This window comes from Lytechinus variegatus, chromosome 4, assembly GCF_018143015.1.
Source record: "Lytechinus variegatus isolate NC3 chromosome 4, Lvar_3.0, whole genome shotgun sequence".
NCBI classification, from domain to species: domain Eukaryota; kingdom Metazoa; phylum Echinodermata; class Echinoidea; order Temnopleuroida; family Toxopneustidae; genus Lytechinus; species Lytechinus variegatus.
Genome location: NC_054743.1, coordinates 36,099,948 through 36,126,926, shown reverse-complemented (window position 1 = coordinate 36,126,926; position 26,979 = coordinate 36,099,948). Strand labels below are relative to the sequence as shown.

The 26,979-nt window shown below is 38.3% G+C and overlaps 3 protein-coding genes across 5 annotated transcripts; 2 read left to right on the top strand and 1 right to left on the bottom strand.

The window, feature by feature from the left end:
- The first annotated feature begins 289 nt into the window (after positions 1-289).
- On the top strand, positions 290-11,879 carry LOC121413949 (peptidase M20 domain-containing protein 2-like). 3 transcript variants are annotated; one of them, XM_041606971.1, is made up of 8 exons: positions 290-592; positions 3,297-3,535; positions 4,187-4,390; positions 5,123-5,271; positions 5,825-5,967; positions 7,759-7,913; positions 9,952-10,177; positions 11,396-11,879. In XM_041606971.1, exons 2-8 carry the CDS (start codon positions 3,353-3,355, stop codon positions 11,548-11,550), a joined length of 1,215 nt encoding a protein of 404 aa, XP_041462905.1. In that variant the 5' UTR covers positions 290-592; positions 3,297-3,352; the 3' UTR covers positions 11,551-11,879. The 3 variants fall into 3 exon arrangements, with proteins under 3 accessions (XP_041462905.1, XP_041462903.1, XP_041462904.1); XM_041606969.1 differs by lacking the exon at positions 5,123-5,271 and adding an exon at positions 4,912-5,060 and having other exon boundaries at positions 291-592; XM_041606970.1 differs by lacking the exon at positions 5,123-5,271 and adding an exon at positions 4,912-5,060 and having other exon boundaries at positions 556-592; positions 3,278-3,535.
- Positions 11,880-14,797: 2,918 nt separating this feature from the next.
- Positions 14,798-16,958, top strand: LOC121412959. The gene is made up of 3 exons (XM_041605721.1): positions 14,798-15,234; positions 15,634-16,345; positions 16,503-16,958. Exons 1-3 carry the CDS (start codon positions 14,798-14,800, stop codon positions 16,956-16,958), a joined length of 1,605 nt encoding a protein of 534 aa, XP_041461655.1.
- Positions 16,959-20,305: 3,347 nt separating this feature from the next.
- Positions 20,306-26,562, bottom strand: LOC121412675 (retinol dehydrogenase 8-like). The gene is made up of 5 exons (XM_041605451.1): positions 26,394-26,562; positions 24,202-24,475; positions 22,813-22,992; positions 22,055-22,148; positions 20,306-20,801 (listed from the first exon to the last, which is right to left on the bottom strand). Exons 2-5 carry the CDS (start codon positions 24,467-24,469, stop codon positions 20,471-20,473), a joined length of 873 nt encoding a protein of 290 aa, XP_041461385.1. The 5' UTR covers positions 24,470-24,475; positions 26,394-26,562; the 3' UTR covers positions 20,306-20,470.
- Positions 26,563-26,979: the final 417 nt, after the last annotated feature.

Sequence of the window (26,979 nt, the reverse complement as noted above, 5' to 3'; positions counted from 1 at the left end):
GCTAAACTTTGTTATCCGATTCTGATGAAATTTTCGGCGTTTTGCATTCTACTCTATGTATTAAGATATTAATATTTTCAGCCCGGACCATATCCCTTTAACGGGCAGAAAGACAATGCGAGATTTATCCGTTAATGTATTTGTTTGATTATCTTTTTAGCAAGCTATTTTGAACCTTTTTTGTTTGTCTGAACGAAACGATTTCGATACGCTCCGTAAGTCCGTAACCATAAGCGGATCCACGACCCATAATGCGCTTCAGTAGTTGAAGCCACTCGGGGAGCCACCGTACAGAAAACGAGACTCGCAGTGCTAAAGGAGTGTATATCAACCAGACTTGATACAAATATCGCGGGGTGCATGTTTGTCGTTTCAACGCATTCTCTACCTGCTAATTCGTTAAAACATATGTTACGCATGTTTTATAAAAGGCCTACCGCAGCAACTGTCTGCGAACTCGGCTAATCATACATGTCATACGTGTATGGAGGAGTTATAACTAACATTCTATATTCCACTGGTATTAACCATCGAGCAATTACAGAGCTCCATGTAAACTGTGTAGGTGGTCACGAGCTATCCCGTGCGATTGGTAAGTTTACATCTCGCGATAGCTTTGCATCGACGCGCGACAGGAGTATGGCAAGCCATATTGGCTTAGCAGATCTTTTAAATCATAATATAAGCATTACTTGAAATATGCCGAGTATGTTTTACATGAAAATTTACACATGCATTTTAGAAGTTGGTTAGACCTTATCATATTTTACTTTTATTGTGTTGTCTACTGGATAATTATTCTCATTACATCGATTCCTCAAAAATTGAATGTGTTGTCTTTCAAAAAAAATATATTAGTGATAATTCTGTTTTTGATGTTATCGAATTATTTTATTGTATGGAACCTATAAGTTACACTTTTTTCTTTTATTTATAATATTGTTATTTTATGTTAACAGGACCATGCTGTCTGAGTCAATCTGAGCTTGTTATCCTGTATAAAGATATTTTAATTAATAGATGAATTATATTTGGCGGGTTTTCTTTTAGAACTGCCTATTTTGTTTCAAAGTTGGAAAGGTTTTTATGTCTGAAGTTCAATGGCATCATCATTATTATTATAATTATTATTATCATCATCATCATGACTTTTATTATTGTATTATTTTATTTAACTCTTTTTACATCCAACTTTGATGACGTTTTAATGCACTTTTATACTTAGTGGGTTATTTCTGCTTCTTTTTATCAGATAAAGTTTCTATTAGGGTGGACTTTGCCTTTAATGTGCCTAACCTCCGAAATATAATGGCCTGCTGCTAACCTTGATCCCTTCCTGACCATAGTCTACAGACACAGACCATGATTGAAACTTATTTATTTTATTTTTTGTTAGTTTTGAAACAAGTCTGGCACAGGCAACTTAAAGAACGGGGCCTTCACTTTACACGTTCCGTTTCCACGCTTTAGACTGCTGCAAAGTCAAAGTACTTTCCAAAATAAACAAGAAAGAAAAAAGACATTCGTAAATAGATACTGGTATATATATACAGGGGATATTTATTTACCATGTATTTGATCTCTGTGACCGCCGCGATGTAGTCATGATAAGAGTGTTATCTACCTGTGAATTATATCCCTTTGCTAGATACTGTAATCACGGCAGGTTTGGCATGTTCTTTTTTTTTTTTTATTTAAGTTTGGAGAAGCATTTTAATTGGCTCGTTGATCATTGAACGCAATATAATAACAATTGTAAATACTGGATACACTAACCACCCATTTGTCTTTATTCACAAGAATCAATAGTCAATTAAAGATCTTAGGCTGATGAAGTAATGAAAATTTTAGTTGCAACCGCACTTGGCGTCCAAGATTAAAGGTCAAGTCCACCTCAGAAAAATGTTGATTTGAAACAATAGAGAAAAATCAGACAAGCACAATGATCAAAATTTCATCAAAATCGGATGTAAAATAAGAAAGTTATGACATTTCAAAGTTTCGCTTATTTTTAACAAAATAGTTATATGAACGAGCCAGTTACATCCAAATGAGAGAGTCGATGATGTCACTCACTCACTATTTCTTTCGTTTTTTATTGTTTGAATTATACAATATTTCAATTTTTACGAATTTGACGATTAGGACCTCCTTGCCTGAAGCACAAAATGTTGAAATAATGGAATTCCACGTGTTTTAGGGAGGAATGACACATCATTTCACATGACAATGACGAGAAAATAACAATATTTCATATAATAACATACAAAAGAAATAGTGAGTGAGTGATGTCATCAACTCTCTCATTTGGATGTAACTGGCTCGTTCATATAACTATTTTGTTGAAAATAAGCGAAACTTTAAAATGCCGTAACTTTCTTATTTTACATCCGATTTTGATGAGATTTTCAGTGTTATGATTGTTAAATTTTTCTCTTTTTATTCAAATCAAGTTTTTGTTGGGGTGGACTTGTCCTTTAAGAGCATTGTATTCCCGCCATTCAGAAAAGATAATTATTCAAGTAGGTATATTTCACTTGTCCTAAACAAATATAGTTTATAACGGGCGTACAACAAAACAGATGGTCGGTATCACTAGATTGTTTCTAAGATTAATCAATGTAATGATAAGGGGAATGTTACCATGGCAATAGATTAAATAAAGTATTTTCGATTTCTTAAATTCAATCATTCCCCAAATCGCGATTTTTCGCGATTGCATTGGGGAAGGATTCTACAACACAGTAAATCGAAAACGCCCATCAATTCACAATGAACAGCGTAGGCTCTTTGTCGAAAATTGGTGAACCAGGAGAGAAGAGCGTCCTAAGATTCGGAGATGACGAAAAAATGTAAATATGTCGTTTGTCTCGAGTCCAGGACGACATTGAATCACCGATTTTCGACAAAGGCTGCTTTGTAGTGAAGGGCTTTTATTAGGTCTAGGCCTACTATCAATTTGGTATAAACATGATAAAACTGTTGTTTTGCCTGCTCTACTTTGGTCCACCCACTTAATCCAATTGCCATTTGGCCTCGTAACCAGTTAGTCTAATTTCTACTTTATCTACTGTCGTGTGCCAATTGTAAGTTAAGTGTTATAGTGGTGTTATCAAACGAAATGTTTTTAACATGAGAATTGTACAAAATGGTAAATGTAGGCGAGTTGTATTCGAACTCGGATTGCACCATGCGGGATGGGACGAAGAGGAAAATAGACGAACTTCAGTACACACCAATCAGTGACTTACTTGTTACTGTTGCGCTTTCATCCCAGGTAATTTGCTTCTTTACAGCATTTGCTATCTGAATCACAATTTCCAAGTTCCAATTAAGATACCCGAAGGAAGAGATGAATGACCAGGACAGCGCCCTCTTATCAAGGTCCAAGGCTGCAGCTGAAGCTAAGATAGAAGAGAGTGCTGCAGCCTTGCATGAACTTAGCAATGATATCTGGACTCATCCAGAGCTAAATTATGAAGAACGCCATGCCCACGCCAGCCTGACAGACTTTCTCGAAAGGGAAGGCTTCGAGGTAAGACGTTGATTCTTCTAAGTTTATGGCGGGGAAATATTGGACCTGAAACTGATGTTTGCTTATATAGATAGCCCTGTGAATAGATTTTTAATAGGTAAACACTGCAAAAGTCCTCATTGTGTTCCTTTCTTTTTTATTCTCATTTTGGGCACCTAGAATGACACTTTATCAGAAAGTGTGCATTAAAATACTTATTGTTATAAGATATTTTTGAATACCTTAAATAAAGTTTTGTTTGTTAAGTCTAGTTGTGGTTGATTAAACTTTAGCTTGTCTTTATAACTTCAGTCTTTGGTATAGAGCGATATACAAACCTTATCATTGATCTTAGAAAAAAGCTTTGAAAGTTCCTTTACTTCTAATCATTTCCATGAAAACTTTTCCTTTGATCATGTTTACGATATACTCAAAGAAATTTTTCATCAAAAGAAACAGCATGGTCCATCGAAACAGTAAGTAACTCATTGAAATCGATGAATCCCTATGAGAATCATGTTTCGTATCAGTCACTCAAGCAATCGATCATTCATTTCGTTGTCATTTTAAGCACTCATTAAGTCAACCATTCATTCAACAATCATTTATTGGCCAGGGGACCCATAAATCAGTTAATGTTCAATGTGTTGCTGTATTTACTTTCTATATAAGGTAACACGAAACTTCCATGTGGACACAGCCTTCAAGGCTACATACGGTACCGATGGCGGTGCCCATGTTTGTGTGATCTGTGAGTACGACGCTCTACCTGAGATAGACCATGCCTGTGGACATCCTCTGATTGCCGAGTCAGGAGCAGCTGCAGGTTTAGGGATCAAAGCTGCACTCGAGCTGCCCGATGCGCCGAAAGGAAGGGTGAGCCTTGAGTGAGATCATTTTGGGTCGGACGTGTGAGGGGAAGACGAACTACACTGTAGCTACTCCACGGGCATAAATGCTAGGATAAGAATCGACCACTGTTTTGAGTTTGAAGACCATCCAACCCCTTCGAAACTTGAGAATGTCGAATTATATCATGATTATGAATTTGTTCACGATATTAACTTTAAAAATGAATAGTTCTTGCAATTCATAAGAAAGAGATAAGCCGCACCTTTATGATCACATTCAGACATTGTTATTTTCTTGATGTCTTGAAGATTCGCAAATATGTTTTAATAATGAAACATTTTGTTGTAGGCTTCAACAAGTCTGGTTAACTCTTAAGGACATTCTAATAACCAGCATTGACCACTTAAATATCATCTCAGCACATTTTAAGTAAATAATTGTGTAGCGGACAAAGTTGCCCCCCCCCCCGATCAGTGCACGCTGTGCATCTAAGAAATTAACTGACTGTTATTGGCATATGAATACTCACCAATTTCCTTCGACAGGTGACGGTCATGGGTACCCCTGCCGAAGAGGGTGGTGGCGGGAAGATTGAGCTGATAAAGGCAGGAGCCTTCCAAGGAATGGATGTTGCTATGATGGTTCATCCCTACCCTCGTAATGTTTCCAGGCCGGTCATTCTCGCTTGCACTACGTAAGTCTATATTTTTCTTTGGACAATGATATCATAAACTCATTTTCATCTGCTCTATCCAGGTGACGGTCATGGGTACCCCTGCCGAAGAGGGCGGTGGCGGGAAGATTAAGTTGATCAATGCAGGAGCCTTTCAGGGAATCGATGTAGCTATGATGGTTCATCCCTTCCCCCGTAACGTATCCAGACCGGTCATTCTGGCACGTACGATGTAAGTTCTCAAAATTTGTTAAAAGTGCTGTATCTAATGCACATCCAAAGTTGGAAAATCGTATCCAATTATGTATCTAGGAGTTTTTAGTACCCGTACTCGCAGACGTCGATTTGTAATTCTGATTACCATGCAAGCTTCAGCATGCATGTCGAATGTAGGCCTTGGGACTCTTGATGTATATAGGCCTACGAACGCCATGTATAGGTATGAAGGGTCATCGTTATATATTTTTTTCACTGCCTGGCAAACTGGAGAATCTGAACCTCTGTAAGGAATCTGGTTATTTGTGTTATTGAAGTTGTCTAGGTCCACATTGAGCCGCAGTCCTCCATTCGGTGGAGGGTCCACGGTCTCGGCTGGAAAACATCCCTCCCACTTCAGACAGAGGCTGTCGTCTCAGGTCATGGAACTGCCCCAATCACATGTCAGTCCCAAGAACTGCGCGTTCCAGCCAAGATTCCTAGCGTTCGGTAGCAATCATTATCTCTCTCATGGTTGAATCCCAGATGCGATGTAGATATTCATCACAATATTTTCTTTTAAATCCTAGCATGGACATAACGTTCACTGGTCGGGCAGCACACGCATCATCATGTCCGTGGGAAGGGGTGAATGCTTTGGATGCTGCAATCTTGTGCTATGCCAACATCTCCGCAATGAGACAGCAACTCAAACCTGAATGGAGAGTCCATGGTAAGTAATGCTTCTCAATAGCGATTGTATTTTCTTTTTAGGCCTACATGAAACCCCTTAAAGGGGAAGTTCACCCTGACAAAAAGTTTATTGTAAAAATAGCAGAAAAAATAATAAAAAATATTGCCGAAGGTTTGAGAAAAATTCATCAAATAATTAAAAAGTTATTAGAATTTCAATTATTTGATTTGTGACGTCATATGCGAGCAGCATTCCTACATAACGAATGGTAAAAAATCAAAGAAATGTCATTTTCTCAGAAAATTAAAAATGGTTTTTACTGTGCGTTTTGTATATCAATACACAAATCATTTCACACCCGATCATAAATAGAAAACAAAATTAAGTCATCAGGAACCATACAAAATTTGAAATTCATAGATCTTTTACCATTCGCTATGTAGGAATGCTGCTCGCATATGACGTCACAAATCCAAAACTTTGAATGCTAATAACTTTCTCAATCTTTAACGGATTTTCCTCAAACCTTCACCAATATTTTCTATTATTTTTTCTGCTATTTTTAAAACAAACTTTTCTTCAGGGTGAACTTCCCCTTTAAATAAGGGTAACATTTACAGATTATACCCAATGGATTAACAACGAATATTAAATTTTTACTGTGCGTTTTGTATATCAATACACAAATCATTTCACACCCGATCATAAATAGAAAACAAAATTAAGTCATCAGGAACCATACAAAATTTGAAATTCATAGATCTTTTACCATTCGCTATGTAGGAATGCTGCTCGCATATGACGTCACAAATCCAAAACTTTGAATGCTAATAACTTTCTCAATCTTTAACGGATTTTCCTCAAACCTTCACCAATATTTTCTATTATTTTTTCTGCTATTTTTAAAACAAACTTTTCTTCAGGGTGAACTTCCCCTTTAAATAAGGGTAACATTTACAGATTATACCCAATGGATTAACAACGAATATTAAATGGCACCAACACGATTAACTAAACGGGAGAGAATACTACAGAAACATACCACTGTCTTTGGTTGTTATTAGTTGGGTTTGCTGCCCATTTTCACATGTTTCATTAAACACCCATACCATTTTTTTTCCAAATTTGTAAAAAGGCCTACGAACCGTCCTACCGTGTATCGCCACCTCAGTCAACAAATTATTCACCTCTTTTGCGTCTTGGGTGTTCGCATGTGTCAACGATATAGTTGAGTGCGCTCTCCACACCATCCCCGTGGGAATAAAACTTAACCTTCTTGAAATTTTAACCATATTAAAATGTAATAGGCCTATACGCGTTTTTGTGTCATTCCAACAAAAAAGAATTTAGCCATAAAATCAAATTGAAAGCAGTCACTGCCCTAGTCAAATCATCATTTTAAAGGAATGTGACTTTCCGCCCTTTCACACGGTGAAAAAATAATCGTAATTTGAATGATGATTCCAGTGAAAAACAAGGCTAATGGCGAAAATTTAGCACGTGTGAAACAAAATGATTAGAATCACGAACGCTAGTCACAATCTCGATTACAATTGCAATCATTATTACAATGATAATTTAAAATTCCCGTGTGAAAAGGCCATAAAATTATTTCGAAACTAGGTTACCTGTAATTAGAAATCAATACGTTGTTATAGGATATCTACAATTATGCCCACAAAATAGCAGCTACACCGTACGTGTAATTCAATTGTATTTCCAGCAAATTCTAGCTTTGTTATCTAGTTCGACTGTTGGATGTTTGGCTAGGTTATGTAATTCTACTAAAAAAAAACAAAACAAACGTGACTCCCGGTTTTATCTCCACAGGTACCATTTTGAAAGCCGGCAATACCCCCAGTATCATCCCAGAAGAATCGCAGATGACATTCTACCTAAGAACAGTCGAAAGCCTTGATATGCCTACACTTAAAGAAAAGATCGGTGGGTGTGCAAAAGGGGCGGCGTCAGCCACAGGATGCAAGGTAAATGCACATATGGACACACCAAGGCTGTCAGATGGTAAAACGGTTTATCTCGATAATCGCTCTTCGGAGAAAAATGACTTTAAAATTTAAAGGTTTGAGCTTTTTTATGAGACGGGAATAATGCATTTTAAGCAATAGAAAAAGAAGAAGCACAATAAACACCAATAACTGAAAATTTTTGTGCTTATTTGGGGTTTTAATCATGAAATAAAATTAGATTTTTGTGTAGATATACTGTTTATCCACAGCACATGTACTACACATCATAAGATGGTAAAATGGTCTTCTAAATAGACCATTTTACCATCTTACCCCCTTCATTTTTTTACCATCTGCCAGCCGACCACGAGTACACACAATCCGTATGTTTGCTATAATGTCTTTGGTATTGAGTTTGTAAAATATAAAGAAAAAAAGTTCGTATAAGCATGCCAGAAGTAACACATGGTCACCGCACTATTCAAGATAGTAGAATATATTCGCATGTTCATGTCACTGCAATACAATGTTACACGTTTTCACATTGTAGTACACGGTGTTTCAACAGTGTTGCAGTGTGCTGACTGTTCATTCTGGAAGGAATGTTTTCGTTTTTAATTTTAGAAACCCAATACCCATCCATATCTGGCAAAGACATGAATCTGGGGCAGTGTAATTTCTTTGTAAACATGACAAATAATATATAGGGCGTAGTACATAATTAGTTTTTCAGCACATTGTGTTCACATAGTCATTCCACTGCGATCATAGAGAATTTAATTGTTCCCTCTGTATTCTCATTGCTAACACACTTTGAACCTCAGTGCAAAACCATGTTCCAAATTATCGCAGTTGAAGTGACTATTTAACACAGTGTGTCCATTATACGAAGTGCAGTGTTGTCACAATCAAAATTTATCTACCCATAATGACTGTTGTTTAGGCTTCTAATAATGACTAATAAAATAGTTTATTCATTTGTGAAAAACAACAATGCATGTTTACGTTTGTTCTCAAGATAGTATTGTCTTTTGAATGCTTATTCAAGTAAAATATGCAAAATAGGTCATCATATCGTGATCACACTGTGCTGAACAAATGCAACAAAGTGTCCACGCCGTTAATTGACTAAAGCACTGTATTGACTATATATTCTTTTCGGCAGGGAACTGGTATTTAACCAAGTGCGTTCAGGGGCTAAAGGGCACTGCGCTTAGGTGCTTAGGCTGCTTACTCTGCAGTATTCGCCAACATGGCCAAGATAAGAGCTGCGCTGATCTGATATCAATTTCCTGTCAATACTGCGATTTCTTGCTGAAACTCACCAAGTTGTCTACATTCTATATGCATGTAGATATGAACAAGACCCAATGGTAAACAGTTCATCGCTTGCTCTCCAATATTCAGTCTCTGAAATTTCTGAAATGCCTGTGCCGCAGGTCTGAGCCATCACAAGAAATGAATTAAGTGCAAATTTAATGCAGTGAACATTTTTTGTTAAGTAACAAATATGTTGTTCTTATTTCTTGGTGTATCTATGGATGTCCACTTTGCACCAATAGCAGATAAATGTATGCCATGGTAAAACAAACCAAAAAAATGCTCATCAGCCAATAAAAATCAAGAATTCCATAAAATACCATTGGACAGTTGGATGGCAAAGTTATCATAATAGATACATTAATGCAACGGCGCCCAGAGAGTAGTCAGTGTTAAATCTCCGAAAAGTTGGTATGTGGGTGTTATCTGAACCAAATTTAGCAACGAAAAGCTGTACTTCAGGTTTGGAATATAAATTCTGTGGAAAGTAGATGTCGACTATAGCAAACTAATAGATTTTATTGATGTCATTTTGTACCAAACTCCGAACGGAAATACTTAGCGTCGGTTAAGGTCCAAAATGTAAAATATATCGGATGTAATCTAAGCCAAGCTTAGGACCGAAATTATTCAGAAGTTCTACAAGTCAGACTTGTATGTAGGCATATGTCGCCTGAACCAAAGGTACGAAGTGCAAATTTCTTCAACCAGAATTTAAACCGTTATTTTCTTACAGGTAGAGTTTTCCTTCGGAGGCGACTACGCCAATTTAGCCACGAACGAGGCATTAGCGTCAGTGTACGAGCGTCAGCTCTCTGATCTCTCCGTCGATTACGCAGTCAGTGAGGTAACATTCTCCACGGATATGGGGGATGTTTCTTACGTCGTTCCAAGTATACATCCCTTGTATTACATCGGCACTGACGCTGCTAACCACTCGAGGGAATTCAATACTGCAACTGGTAAGTCATTAGGTCAATCTATCCGCGAAATAGTGTCAATGTGATCTTCTGAAGGTCTGGGGCCCGTAGAAGAAACAGTTGCAATCAATCGTAACTCTAAAAATCATGCGTAACTTTCGATTTGTCTTGCTATTGATAAAATATTGATTACATTTAGAATGATTGATTTTCCATCAACAAAATACAAACATTACAAATTTAAATATTGACAGAATTTTCAAATATTCAAGTTCAACAATAAACATATTTAGTACTTAAATTAGTTATTGAATTTAAAACGCGGCAATTTAACAGAAACGAATCTAACTTAAATAAGAAAGAATTGAAGTAACAAAAAATAACAGGAGCCGAATTTTATTGTGTCTTCGCGTTAGATGAATACTTCCGTGCTATTATTTGTACCATCTTCTTACCCTGGGGATTTATCATACCATATACGAGCACATGCAATTAATTGACGCCACGGCTTTCAACAAACAAGGACCTTGTTTCTCATTTGAGTAATATTGGCAAATGCAGATCGGTACTTGTAAAAGGGATATTTTTTCAATCTATTTTTGTGCAATTTGGGCAATCCCAATCCGTAGACCTTATTGAGTGATACAGTCCAGTGTCAACTCAGCTGGTATGCACTCAGCTAGTTTCCGATGCCGAATTTAAATCAGGCAGATACTATCTGCCTGATTTAAATTCGGCATTAGATGCTGATCGCTTAAAAACACATTGGAACATGCACCTTTACACATACATCAGACAAGCGTTTCATGGATTTTTTTGTACAGTAATGATGATAAAGATGATGATAATTAGACATTTGTTAACTGAAATCGTCAACTGCCCTGGCATTTTAACTTGGAAATTGCAGATTAGGGTCTTAGCATAGTGCAACAAGCGTTTGATGCTTTCTCATGATGAAAACGATAATTGTGATAACGATAAGGACGATAAAGGTGATGACAATAAGGGCATGCATTATTGTTTAATTCATGCGAGAATCCATTTGGACATAAGGAGCCAGCTCGTCGGTCAATCCGTTAGTTCCTGTCAACATTGATACAATTCAATCAGAACGAAAACCACTTTCTCACAGCAATTACATGTTTCACTTACAATAACTGATATCTATCGGGAAATTGATCCTTTTGAGTGACGCTATGAAAATAACCTCAGGACTCAATATAATTTTTAGTCACAACATTACATATTCTCATGTTACAGGAGCTGATGCAGCTCAGAAACCGACTCTCACCCAGGCCAAGGCCATGGCGTTCACGTGCCTCGACCTGATGCAGCCCGGCAACAGGCATCTTCTAGATAAAGTAAAGAAGGAATTCAACGATAAAGTGAAGCCTCTAAATGTTGCTCAAAGCTAAGCTTAGGCCTAACTTGGTTGGTCACCAGGACCTGTCTGCCGTGCTAACCCTTCACTCACTCAGGTTCGGTGGTCTGAATACAGAACCGACAACGAATTATGTACCGAAGGCAGAAATTGAAACCACAAGTTTTAAATGTCCTCGCTAGTCATTTGTGGAGACCTATTTTTAAATAGTTGATCAAACTTTCAATCAGGGTCTATGCCTTCATGCAGACTAGCGTCTAGTATGTAATTATCATGATTAAATACCGTCACAAACTAGTTGATACATGATACACATGAACATTAACCACTCCATTTGCAATGATGAAAGTTACATTTTTATGTTTACGACTGAGTAAAAAATTGCATATATAGAAGGGCATTGTTCTAATGTGACTCTAATTCATGATTTGACTTCCGATTTACTTCTTTAAATGGGAATTCGACCCTAAAAGAAAGTTACTTTAAGAGGGGGAATATCAGACAAGTTGTAAATTTTGACTTTACAGAGAAAGAGAGGTTTATTGCGTAATCCGCCTATGTGAATAATTCAGTACTAATATGATTTGATTTGATTTTATTGTTTACTTCTGCAATTACATCATTCGTATATAATACATTTTCCATAACATAACAAACATAGTATATTGAGAACTTTTTTTTGCATGAATCATAACTAAATGTACTAAAATTATCATTACAAACAAAACTGATCTCATACCAAATTAGTTAACATTTACAATGTGCAGGAGAAGGATTGTCATCATAAGCAGATTGCTTGAAAAAATGACAACCCCAGGTTAAAACTCATTGATTAATATAATACATTAATACAGCAGAATCGATATACAGTACATTTTATGAAAAACAGCAGTAATGTAATTTGGGCAATGAAGATGGAGATGATAAGGATGAAGATGACGGTGAAATGGTGAAGATGAAGGCGATGGAGAGGATGATGATGGTGATGATGCTTTAATGATGACACATCGACACAGAAATTTTACAGAATTTTACATCGACACAGAAAATATATTATACTTACTCGAATAATAGCCATAATTCTGTTTGGTCCGTTTCAGAAGATCTATTGAAATGCATGGATGGATTATTCGTCTACAATAATAATAATCCTGATGTTATTAAATTGATAACAATTGCTACCATAATTCATAATCAATATGTGTGCTAAATATGAAATAAAATATATATGCAATATAACGACTTGTGTATATGTTTGTGGTTTTTTTAAGCAGGAGGAGGGCGAAATCCCTCTCCAGGCCTGTAATTTTTCAAGCTATGAAAAAATAAGAAAAAATTGAAAATTGTAAAAGGAAGAGAGGAATAATAGCATACAAACTATAGATTTTAGTTTTGTACCTCTTAATGGCCCTTATTGTTATTCGATTGAGATAAAAAAAAGGCGTCACATTTGTCTTCAAATCCCCGCCTCCATTACAACATTGGTAACACTTCTCTTTAGAAACCTGTGATTGTTTGCTTGCAATTTTGAAGCGAGTGACTGGAATATTTTTGTAACAGATTTACTAGAAATATTTATTCATTGGCATCCAGGCACGGGTGCCTATGTCCATTTCAAGATTATGGAATATATGCACCTAGGCGAGACAATTAAGAAGATCCCGCGCGATGGCGCCAATGTTCCAATTACCAGATGTCTTTCAGATGAAAGTTTTTTTTCGACCGAGGCCAAAATATGCAACCAGGTATATTAATTTGCCTATGAAGCGGCTGATCCTTGGGACAAGACGTGTCAGCTTCCTGGCCCATATAATTTTCACAGTGCAGCGAGTCATTTGAAGAATGCACAGGTAAGCCCGCATTTTGGGGGAAATCTGTTAATTGAATCGTGATTGAATTGAATGCATTCATTCACTGTGCAATATTATCATATGAACTTGTCATTAGAGTGTATATGCGTGCTGGTTTGTACGCATGTAAAGTGTAGTTCAGAATTGTGAAGGTTTGTCCCACGTTCCCAACCATGTGTGGAGGAATGAGACCAAGCATAATAACTAACAAGGACCTTATCAGCAATGTTCAAGTAAATATTGCTTGACTTGACGTATAACTACAATAATTATTAAAGGAGATGATTATTATGTTCATTAAATCTGAGCTTCGCAGGAACAAGAAAATAGGTAACCTCACAAAGAAGCGACAACGGTCAAACAGATTTAGACGACGTACCAACAACAATGATGCATCCCCCCATTTGGTTGTTAATCTCTCATCCTCCCCTCTCTCCCAAGCAGAAACCTCTCTTCTCTCTAAAGGGCTCAAGTTTTGCCCAACGCCACCAGAAGTTGAACAGATAGCTCTCAGCCAAGACCTCTCTACTTTCTATCGCGGGATAGGGGAAGGCGGGGTAAGTTGTGACAGTTTTTGCTTTTTGCATGTTAGAATTGATATGATTAATAATCTTGTCGAAATAAGTACCTTGCCTTGAAATTTAACTCTTCTGAAATATTTTCCACCTATATATAACTTTCTATCCCCACACTGAAAGTCATCGTGACTTTTGAAAAAAACGATGTCAAATGGCTCAACTTGCCCCATATATGGGGTAAGTTTGAGCCACCGTCTGGGGTAAGTTGAGCCACAAAAACTTATGTACAAATGTATGAAGGGAGAACCAGCATGTCAATTTTTTGTTTAAAGTCTTGTCATTTGCTAATTCTCTATAAATACTAACATCCTTTAAAAGGAAAAGAGCAGCCATGTAAATTTACTCCTTTCAGCCAGCATTTCAATCGATTTTTATGTTTGTTTTTTTTTTAAGATACATTACCATAGGAATTACCATTGCTCAACTTGCCCCATGCTGTTTGGCTCAACTTACCCCAGTCCGAACTCAGTGCGATAATTTTGTATCCACACATTTATTATGCATCCATCATATAAAAGACTGACAATAATGAAGATCCATACCTGGACTAATAATGTTGTTATCATGTCTTTAATATATTTAAAGACGTGTGTGTTTATAAAGCACTTATCTATTTCACACTCTTTTTTACTTTTTTGGATGAAATGCATATTTTTCCCTCTAAAAAACTACTTTTTGTTTCAAAGTTGAAAACAATATGGTGGCGTTAGGGGTTATGCTATGGGTCATCAATACATGACACCACCACAATGTCTGACTCATTCATTATTGGCCTGGGGCTGGTGGCTCAACTTGCCCCTATGCTCAACTTACCCCGCCTTCCCCGGGATACGTCTCAAAGAGTTCTTTTTAGATGAACCCCCTTCTGATCCCGAGCCCTTCTACCGGAAAAGCACATGGACTCCGGCCAAGAATAGAGTTCCTTCCCTTGAAACGCAGGAACAAGGAAATAGGTAACCTCACAAAGAAGCGACAACGGTCAAACAGATTTAGACGACGTACCAACAACAATGATGCATCCCCCCATTTGGTTGTTAATCTCTCATCCTCCCCTCTCTCCCAAGCAGAAACCTCTCTTCTCTCTAAAGGGCTCAAGTTTTGCCCAACGCCACCAGAAGTTGAACAGATAGCTCTCAGCCAAGACCTCTCTACTTTCTATCGCGGGATACGTCTCAAAGAGTTCTTTTTAGATGAACCCCCTTCTGATCCCGAGCCCTTCTACCGGAAAAGCACATGGACTCCGGCCAAGAATAGAGTTCCTTCCCTTGAAACGCAGGAACAAGGAAATAGGTAACCTCACAAAGAAGCGACAACGGTCAAACAGATTTAGACGACGTACCAACAACAATGATGCATCCCCCATTTGGTTGTTAATCTCTCATCCTCCCCTCTCTCCCAAGCAGAAACCTCTCTTCTCTCTAAAGGGCTCAAGTTTTGCCCAACGCCACCAGAAGTTGAACAGATAGCTTATAAAGACTATAAAGAGTTCTTTTTAGATGAACCCCCTTCTGATCTCGAGCCCTTCTACCGGAAAAGCACATGGACTCCGCCCAAGAATAGAGTTCCTTCCCTTGAAACTTACATTCAAGCTGTCTCATCCCAAGTTTGCTCCACAGGTACCCTCGTCACCAGAGCGCATGACAACCTCCCGCGAGAAGAACGCCACGCTCTCTCATCACTCAAAAACAGGTCCGACATCATCATCAAGCCTGCAAACAAAGGATCAGCCGTCGTCGTCATGGATCGCCAGCAGTACATCGATAAAGCCATGAAACATCTCAATAATCGTTCTCACTATGCACTCCTTGATTCTGACCCCACTTGTAATTTCTCCCTACAGATCCAATCGACACTGAATGACATGAAAGAACACAAGCATCTATCTGAGAAGGCCCACAAATTTCTCTCCCCTACTAATGCTAAACCTGCCCGCTTCTATCTCCTCCCCAAGATCCACAAACCTGGCAACCCTGGTCGACCCATCCTCTCAGGAAATGGTTCCCCAACAGAGAACATCTCCCTTTTTGTTGATTATCACATCAAACCCCTTGTCTCACGTGCACCCTCTTACATCCACGACACTCCAGACTTTCTCAGGAAACTCAATGACATCAAGGACCAGATACCCGAGACTGCGCTCATCGGCACTTTAGACGTTTCTTCACTGTACGCCAATATTCCCCACGATGAAGGTATCCAAGCATCACGTGAAGCCTTGACCGCCAGTGTCCATTCCAGTCCCCCCATATCCGATATCAAATCTCTTATGTCTCATGTACTAACAAAAAAACAACTTCACTTTCATGGATCAGCACTACCTACAGATATTCGGCACAGCAATGGGCACCCGGATGGCTCCTTCATTCGCCTGTCTCTTCATGACCAAGCTGGAACAGCAGATGTTAGATTCCGCCCCCTGTCGCCCATGGATTTGGTGGCGTTACATAGACGACATTTTCTTCATCTGGACCAGGGAGGAAGATAGCCTCCACACATTCATTGACCACATCAATTCCTTCCATAGGACCATCAAATTCACTTCTGATTTCTCCCAACAGGAAACCCACTTCCTTGATGTCACAGTCCAGAAAAAGCCTAACGGTATCACCACTACCCTGTACACTAAACCCACAGATACCCACCAGTACCTCCACTCATCCAGCTGCCACCCCCGTCACTGCAAAACCGGCATCGCTTACAGTCAAGCCCTCAGACTTCGCCGTATTTGCTCCGAGGACCCTGATTTTTCCTTCCATACCAGGAATTTGCAGAAACATCTCTGTGCCAGGGGCCACGGGGCCAGGGCAGTCCAACTGGCAATCAACAAAGTTCGTTCTCTCCCTAGATCTGAAGTTCTCAAACCTAAAAGTAACAAGAAGACTACCGACAGAATACCGCTTGTGACCACCTTCCATCCCAATCTACCCCCTCTCCGCAAAATCCTGTGTGATAACCACCACATTTTACACACTTCTGATCGTCTCCAACAGGCCGTTCCCGATACTCCCTTCTAGCATACCGACGCCCACCGAATCTCAGGGACCTCATTGTTCGTGCTGAATTGCCCTCCCTCACTAACCATTCTTCTCCCATACAACATGGCACCTTCAAATGCACCAGCAACAGGTGTATTATATGTGAAATACACATTCACGAGGGCGACACTCTCACCAGCAACTCTACGAGCCTTTCTCACCGAACCAAGGGCAACATCACATGCACTACCACTAATGTTGTATATCTCATCACTTGCAGAGTTTGTAGGTTACAATACGTAGGGGAAACCAAGACCACACTCAAGAAACGATTCTACGGGCACAGATCAACCGTCAACACGGCAAAGCTGGACACTCCAGTTGGCCGCCATTTTAACCTTCCCAACCACTCTATCACTGACATGATGCTACAGGGCATCGAATCTTTAGGTACCCGTCCTGACTCAGTCCGCACTAGCAGAGAAAAGTTATGGATGAGACGACTTCGCACCATCCAACCTCATGGCCTGAACATCCAAGAGGGGAACGACTGATCTATCTTTCTTTTCCACTTTCCATTTGTACACACATATCCCCCCCCCCTCAGCTCTTTTAGATTAGTTACATCTTAGTTTTTGCCTCTACTTTCCTCCCATATCTCATATAAGCTCAGCTCCAATTTTTCCTCTCTTATTCAGGTGATATAATTATTATTTATATCTTTTTCTCTCCCTTCATCTCTTAGATTCACCACTTATTTATTTTGCTTATTTTCATGTTTACTATGGTTTTTTTCTTAATACACTCCCTTTCCAATACAGCATCAGTTTCTTTATTTGCTTTTACCCATTTAGGCTATTTGCGTCCCTTCCATACATACATTTTTTTTTCTGTATAGTCTTCCGTTTTTTCCCCTCTCACCCAGCGGATTACAATTTCAGTTACACCATTTGTATTTATATATTTTTCTTTTTTGGATATTTTCATATAATTTTATACTCACAGATTTAATTTTACACTTACTTACTTCTCTTAGTTTGTTTATTGCTCTAACATACATACTTATGTCTTTTGTACATTATCAGTTGTTCTCCATTCTTTCCCCCTTTTTTCCCCATTCTTATGCACCAGTTTACCAGTTTATTATGCCTTTCTTTGTTACCTGTTTGACCCACCTCTCACTAATTCTCTTGTCATTCATCTCTTCCTCACACCCTCTATCACTGTTTTGTTCCAGATCCTGTTTGATGTTGCCTGCCTCATATCTTAATCCCTCTCGGCTTGAGGTCTTTCTTTGGCCTTACTCACACTAACTTCCCTTTGTGTCTGCATACTCCTTTTCTTTCATCCCCTTCATTAACCTGATTGGTCATCTCTTCTCACTAATGCCCCTTTTGTCTCCTTGTTTCTAGCGTTGCTGTTGAATGTCTGTGGTCTATATTATGGTTGTTCCACTTTATATGTTTGTCATTTTGCCTCCGAAGAAGATTCTGCTAGGATCGAAAGCTTAGGCCCCTTTTGACTCTCTAAATCTGAGTTAGTTACTTCCAAGATTAACCTGCTCATTGACTCGATTTCTTCTTTTGTCTCCTTGTTTCTAGCGTTGCTGTTGAATTTCTGTGGTCTATATTATGGTTGTTCCACTTTATATGTTTGTCATTTTGCCTCCGAAGAAGATTCTGCTAGGATCGAAAGCTTAGGCCCCTTTTGACTCTCTAAATCTGAGTTAGTTACTTCCAAGATTAACCTGCTCATTGACTCGAGTTCTTATCTCATCAATATCTGTTTTGCGAGAACTTCCTTACGCGTTCCAAACAACATTACTCTTACGTTAAATCATTCATTGCAATTGAATTTCATTTATTTCCACAATAGCAGCATCATGAATACAATTTATCTATCCAAAGATAATTATGAAAATACGATTCAATTTACGTCATAAGATAACAATACAATACATTCCAAAAAGTACGTGAATAATTATAAACAACATAAAAGTATGGGGCCAAAAATAGACCAATTTGGTATGCCTTTTGGCCCACATCGCGATTCGTTGTCAGTTTAAACACTGGGAACGACCCGACAAATAGTTTTTAAACCTTGTCGATTCAGATTTCTGGATATCATAACAATACTCATGCACATACAATCTAGATGAAAAATTCAGTTATTTCACACTTTGGCAATATATTTACCAATCATAAACAAAAAATAATAATTATCCTTACTTATACATTGTTTTTGTCACTTTCTCGGTAGTCTTTAAGCGCTTTCTGATATGCAGCATAATTAAGCTGGCTTTAGTAGAACAGCTCGGTATTTCAAATTTTTAGAAATATCAAATATAACGCAATCATAACAATGATGATACTTTGTGTCTGAAAATGTAGATAATGACTAACATAAAATAACTTTTTAAAATAGAGAGGTGGCTTCAATAAACTAATGTGAGAAGAGTCCCTGCAGGTTAACAACATATCAATAGTTCACACTTTTCACTATATTTATAATCATAAACGGATAAAATGATAATTAACCTTGTTTCCTTAATATAAAGACTTAAAGTCTCTACACGCTCTACAGTTATGCAGGGGCGGTATTCTGGGGTGGTATTTTGTAACTCTGTCATAACTTTTGTCATAAATTTTGACATTTCTCTCCGAGATATGACACCGCTATGATTGTCACAAATCGGTATTCTGAACATTGTCTTTTCCCTGTCATATCTCTCAAAGTTCCCACCCATCTTTTCGGAAGCGAGCCGATCAAAATCATCGTTAGTTCCCAGTTGGAGCCCTTTTAGCCAATAGGAAAGCCCCGTGGCAGGTAGGGCGTATCCCCCAAACAGTTGCTGGCATCGCGCAACTACGCGTATATTGATGCGCTTAATTAAAAAGAGAGACAGGGAGCTCTGAAGAATTTTAGAGGAGAAGTATAAAAGTAAGGAAAACAGAGAAAAAAAGGAGGAATAAATATGTAGGGCCTAACTAATTGTAGCATGAAAAAATAATTTTGAAAATTGTCATGGAAGATGAGTGAAACTAATACCACAATCTAATCTAAATAATATAATTGTTTGCTTGACATTCAGTCGGCAGGGTATCGGGATATTTGGTACTAAAAGATATGACAAAATTTATGACTGCTACCCCCCTGTCATAACTTTTGTCATTTCTTTTGCTTGTATAAAAGGATTACGCGCATTTAAAGCCGCGTATTTTTGCTGCGCGCTAATGAGAAGAGACAAAATTTATGACATCCACCAGAATACCGATTTTGTCATATCTCTGAGATAAGATAAAATATGGAGAAAAGACAATGTTCAGAATACCGCCCCAGAATACGGATTTGTGACAATCATAGCGGTGTCACATCTCGGAGAGAAATGACAAAATTTATGACAAAAGTTATGACAGAGTTACAGAATACCACCCCTGGCTTTTGGGGAGCAGCTGTTACATTCTCATCGCACACCCCCTGACATACGCGCATTGGCACACAGGCACGCACACACACATTTGGATGATCATCAAAATAAGATTATCGTTCTCTCACTTCTCTGCCTTCACAATACGCTTCACGTTCAACGCGATCCCAAGTTCTCCAGATTCTTCCGCCATGATACTGGCTATCTCACGCCCTAAACTCTCGGGTAAGGTGTATCGAAATCTCGGCTTTTCTGCCTGTAGAATATCAACAAGCTTCTCGGCTGCTTCGTCTGGCGTCATAGATGGCTTTTTGGTCTTCAGGTCATCGATCCAATTCCGAGCGAAAGACCTATCCAGGTTGTTCACGGATTCGTCGGCAGCGACGTCTTCTAGGTCCCCAAAGAGCCTCTCCTGAAGCTGTGTTTTCATTCCACCAGGTTCAGCTATGACGATGCTGAAAGGAAATCAGGGGAGCGTTTCATTAATATTTTCATCCGACAAGTTGTCAGATCTGATATCTTTCCATGATTTTGATTGGCTGAGAGACACTGTTCCTATGGTAACTGTCGGATTAATGGGAGTTGTCGGATAAAACGTCCGACAAGTCCTTTCATGAAACGCCCCCGGATGTTACAATTTTTTTAATCAATGGACCTTTTGCATTGACGTCATTTCGCCATCTTAGAGATCTGTATGGTAATCTCTTGGTCGCACAGGCCTATTAACATTTGGAAGGCAACAGATATTCATTCGAGTCAACCATTCTCTTTTTTTTATATGCATGGCTGACAGTGTATGAATATAATTGTCCATCTAACACTGATTCTATATCTGGTAATTACTGAACAGGGGCAGCGGAAGTGCCCCCCAACACTTTTTTTCCAAAAACAATTTGCAAAAACGTAAAAATTACCATAATGATTGTGATTTTTTGCATGGTCAGCCCCTCCACTTTTGGCTCAGCCCCCCCCCCCTCCCACTTTGAAAACCGTTCCGCGGTCCCTGTTCGAACTTCCCTTTCCCGAATTGGGAAGAAATATCACCGACATTTTCTATTTATTTTTCCAGGTGATGAATTTGATCCCTCAGAAGATTCCTTTATAAGTGCCGATTTATTTTTAAGATGAGCCGGTCGATGGACCGGTTTCTGGTCATGGATTGTCAGATATAATGTCCTATCCACTGGTAGTAAACATTCGACCCCGATTTTCATCCTTATTTTTATTTTTTTTTAAGTGCCATTTTAACACACGGGTCTATGGGAAATGTTTTAGGCATGTGATACCTCTTTGGGGATCTGACAACTCAATTTCCTACAGTTTTTGAGGGAGTGCGCTATGAGATTATGACGTCACAGACATAAATAGCCTACTATGAAAACTTATTATAAGAGTCTGCGTGTGATATTAAGCATCGGCCTTTTGCATTATTTTACTGCAGGAAAATAATGAACAGTCACTTTAAACGTCTTATATGACTGAAAAATCATTGGAATAGACACGCTGATAAAGAGAAGAGTGATGTAATAGTGACAAACCACTGCAAATCAGAGGACAAATCAAGAATTAAATAAGTATATATGTGTATATCCCTTTTATATCACTCAGTCAGACTCGAAAATTGGCGATAACAATAAATGTTCAGTACTTCTGTTTTACATGATGCAGCCGAAACTGCTTTTTCAATTAAAGTATGAAGGGAATTTACTTGATGCTGAACTGCCTCGCAACTGGTACCAGCGATTCGAAGAAACCCTCAATTGCAAACTTGGAAGCGCAGTATACTTCCAGTAGAGGAATCCCTGTAATGAACAAAGGCGTTGCAAAGGCGGGAAATTAGGATTGCACGGGCAAATTATTGATGCATTAAAATGGATAATTTAAGATAATGATACATATCTTAAATAATTATTAGCATCAATTTGATATGAAATATTTAGGATAATGAGCTGATATCACCTAAAATAAAGGGGAAAAGCAAAATTTGTAAATTCTTCCAAATAGGATAGAAGACTAAAGCAAAGATACCCGAAAGAGGATAGGGATTAGATTGTCTCTTCCTGAACTCAGTATAACCATGGTGCTCTTTGTAAAAAGTTGATAGCCAATGAATTGTCAGGAAGTTAACACACTGGCGAATCTAATTCTAAGGGGCACATCCAGCCTCCAACCCGCCCCCCCCCCCCTTGAGAGACTTAAAGAAAAGACTTGTTATCAAATTTGTCTGAACAAATTATGCCCCCATCCCTCCTTTTGGGAAACCCTGGATCCGCATATGAGTTCACATATCAAGCTCTGCTGGGTATTTTTTTATTGATTTTAAAAATGAATTAAATTCATATCCAAGTAAATCCAAGGAAGTCAGTAATATTCCCAAAACCGATTGATAAAAGGTGCGTAAATTCGGAAATTACAATCAAATTTATTTAACAGAAGACAGAAGGAATGGTTTTAGAAAAAAAATACCTGTTCTACCACCTCTACTGCTGACGGTTAGTATCGTGCCCTTGTGTCTTTGTTTCATGTGAGGCATAACGGCTTGGGTAAGTCGGATAACTCCAATGGTGTTGATGTTGAACATCCCCTCTATCGTTGACCTAGGCATGGTGTCCATGTAACCGCATGATCCAATTCCAGCAATGTTCACTGATGGTAAGATGACGGTAAAGTGGCGTTATAGAGATGATAAATTTTATCCTATAGGCCTTTATATATATATATGTATATATATAATATATTTATTTATTTATATGTGAGGGTGTGTGTGTGTATCATTATACCCCCCCCCCCCCCGATTTCTGTGGCGACATTCACTGGAGGTTTCCAGCGAGTTCAGTTATCCTCCCGGAGGAACGAGCCCGTACTAATGTGCCAAATTACCAATGACAGCGATCGCGGGAACCCGCCCGGCACCTCCACCTCGATTTTATGATTTTGTCCAGGAGCGGGGGGGGGGGGGGTCTTGCCGTTTTGCAGCATAAACAATCAATTACGAATATTGATTGAATTATTCTCTGTTGATTGCTTATCATGACGGGTGTTTAAATGATCAGTTCATAAAGGACATACAGCCATGACAGCTATGGTACATCATCGTTGCCCCTACGGCAACTATGACGGTAACGGGGCATAGAAGCCAATCACAATTAAGGTTACCATGGCAGTCGCCATATTTGGAAGTTAGGATAATTAGAACTTTTTTATGAAACGGGGCCCCGTACACATATACGGGCCGTACTTCTATGTAATGTTTAATGCTACAGCCTGTACAGTCACATCAACATAACCGACTGCAAACTGAGGGATGGTATTTCAAAGGAAACCACGTGATTTAGATTTAGTTAGTCTGGAGTAGATCGCTGATGTGTCTGTGTCATTCGCGAGTTTGCGCGATCGCGGCGGGAAGGATTCTGCATCTTAGAAAATGTATAGAAAAAGTCTATCAAATCACAGCGAACAGCTGAGAGCATGCAGGGGGCCGTTGCAGAAAGAGTTGCAATCAATCGCAACTCTAAAAATCATGCGCAACTTGATTTCAACCAATCAACAGCGCGCATTCGGGACTCACCTTGCGATTGTTACTTTGACTTGCGTTTAAACGCATCTCTTTCTACAACGGGCCCCTGGTCTTTGTCGAAAATAGGAAATCCGAGACATAGATGATCGTCGTAAGATTTTGAGCAGACGAAAAATTGCAAAAAATGTCGTTTGTCTAGAGTCCGAGACGAAAAAGCTCTTATTGATTAACCCGTTTTCGACAAAGACCTCTTTGTCATGAAGGGTTTCTGACAATGGATTTTCTTTGCATCCCCATCGTAGCCCGAAAACTCCCCATTACCAAATAAGGAACCTTACGTAGTATGTCGATCCGACCGAATCTATGTAGAACTGTTTGAACTACACTTTGTACATCCTCATCCTGTGTGATATCCATCTTCATGATGAAAGCAGTGTTCTCAAGATGTGTTCCAATGGCAGCAACGAGATCGTCTTTCTCCGCGAGAGAGACGACGGTCGCTATCACGATGTATCTTTGGTCTGGGTCTCGGGCTAGGCGGGCGGCTGTATGCAGACCTAGTCCAGACACACAGCCCGTGACCAGTACAACCTCCTGATTCATCATGGATTTCTGTAGGAGATGGCATTCAGGTAGATTACGTTACAGTATAAACTGTATTTTTAACGCCATAAATTACTGTGACTGTAATAATACTGTAAATAGGGGCCTCACGTTACATGACGTGACTGTTCCAGAAAACGCTGAATAAGCCTAATAAGCATGATTACAATTTATTCATACATGGACATAATAAGATAATATTGCAGGAAATATACATAGTTCCTGCTCGCTAGGTGGACGATGAGTGTGCCTGCCATAGTTTGTGTAAGGAGGGACTGACAAAAACATAACTGAATATGGTATCGCGAGAGAATTTAGTAGGCGAGCATTGAAGAAATGTGGTTTTCTTTCGGTTGTGTATGACAATGTGGACGAATTAAAAAATTGTGGGGTCGCTTGCCAATGACGAAATGTAATTTAGGAAAAGAAAAGAGGCAAACGGGATTGACAGATTTACTATTTGTCCAATCAACAATCTCTTAATTACGAATTAGTCCGATCTGAAATATGAATAAAGGAGAATCTTAAAATTCATGAACTATTTTTCATTTCAATAGGTCCACTATCGATGCAGCTAAAACAATCATTGCAACTATGCCATTTGTAGAAATTGATCGATGCCTAGATTATTCCGGTTATTCGGATGTGATTAAGAAAAGGAGTGGAGGGAACCAAATACTTTGAGTTTTTAGCATGCTATTTTGGGTCAATTGAAATAGTTAAGACATCAAAAAATTAATTCAAACGACCGCTACAGTTGTATTATTTGAATATAAAAAAAAATTGTCATCTATTTCTCGAAGAGAGGAGAATGTTTGTACACCATCTTTCCAGGGCCCTGGGAACTATTTTGTTTATGTGTGTGGGGGGCTGAAGTAAATTAAAAAAGCCCCCCCCAAAAAAAATCAAATTAGTCCCAATAAATTTGAAAAGAAAAAAAAGATTTCACTACAAAATGCAAAGTGGAGATAAAATTGTTCCCGAGAAGTTTGAAGTAAAAAAAATTCACTACGAAATGAAGGTCGTTTTGTTTACATTTTGACACATTTTCCAGAATACCTGGGGGTCATTTCTGCGTATGGAGAATAATTCACGCAGTACCCTCGATTCTCAGGGCCATGCACCCCCTACGGAAAGTTAAGGGTCGATATATATATATATATTGTGTGATATATATATATATATATATATATATATATATTGTGTGATAGTCTTGCTTTTAATTTCAGAATAAAAGAGCATCCCAAATTTTGTCGTACAATGATTTGTGCGAAACAAATAATAACCGAATACAGAATTGTTACTGTTCAAACGATATTGGACAAAGATAGCACTTGTCCCCCGAGTGAAAAATACCCTGTACATGTATATCACAATTATTACATTTTTAGCCCAATATATATTTACAAATTAAAGAGATTTCAACCTTTAAACACGAACAAAAACTCAGTCTGTGTCTAAATTAATTTGTTTATAAAATGTTTTACCAGTCTGCATATGCGTGTGTTTTTACCTCTCTTCAACAACTTTAAATTTATTTTATTTTTTGTTATTATTTATTGAAATATCTTTATGCCGGATAACAAGCTCAGATTTACTGTTTTTGCTTAGCAAGTTCTTGTTAACATCACATAACAAAATCTGCATAAAAAAATGAGTAACTTAAGATTTATAAAAATAATGAATGAATTCAATTCATTAAATTCAGAAAGATCACTACTACAAAGATTGTTCAGTAAAACATAATATATTTTTGAGGAATCTGTGAAATGAGGAAAGTTATCAAAGACAACACAATTACAGTAAAACATATTTCAAACTGTATATCATTGACACATTACATATATTTATGAAGGAAATCAGCTAAATATGAAAGTAGAAACATGAAATATCTATTAAGTTTCACCTAAATTAGGCCAATACTTACTCAGTGTTTCCCTTTGAACGTTTATAAAGAGGGACGCGCTAGTAAGTTAGTTGATCAGAGGCTTCAAAAGGTCCCTTCTTCCCAAATGGACGAGATGATTGTACTTCGACCCATATATTATGGGATCTTATATACCCTTAGTGTCTTTTTCAAAGGTAGTGAACCTTGTTATCGCGTGCGTCCTTGCATGATTTGTCTGTGAAGTTCACGGGAAAACCTTTATTTTATATTCATAAGTAATATGATTTCGTCAGTCAAACGCCATTCACAAAACTTTTGAATACACAGAGAAGTCATGGAGACCTTTTTGTTTGATAAAGAATCGAGGTGTGACGTCAAAACTATTCATCACCATGGCAATTGGTTTTGTGACTTTTTATATGGTATGTGAGCGATGTCGCGTTTTGCTAAAGGGCAAGGACACCCCCAACATTTGTGTTGTTGTTGTTGATCTGCATATAGTATATACATGTACGTAGCATAACTCGCTACGCTCTCTCGCAGTTTATATACGTCATGTTTGGACTTTTCAAAATCTTGCTCACTACGCAACTGGGGGCGGTTTCATAAAGCTGTTCGTAAGATA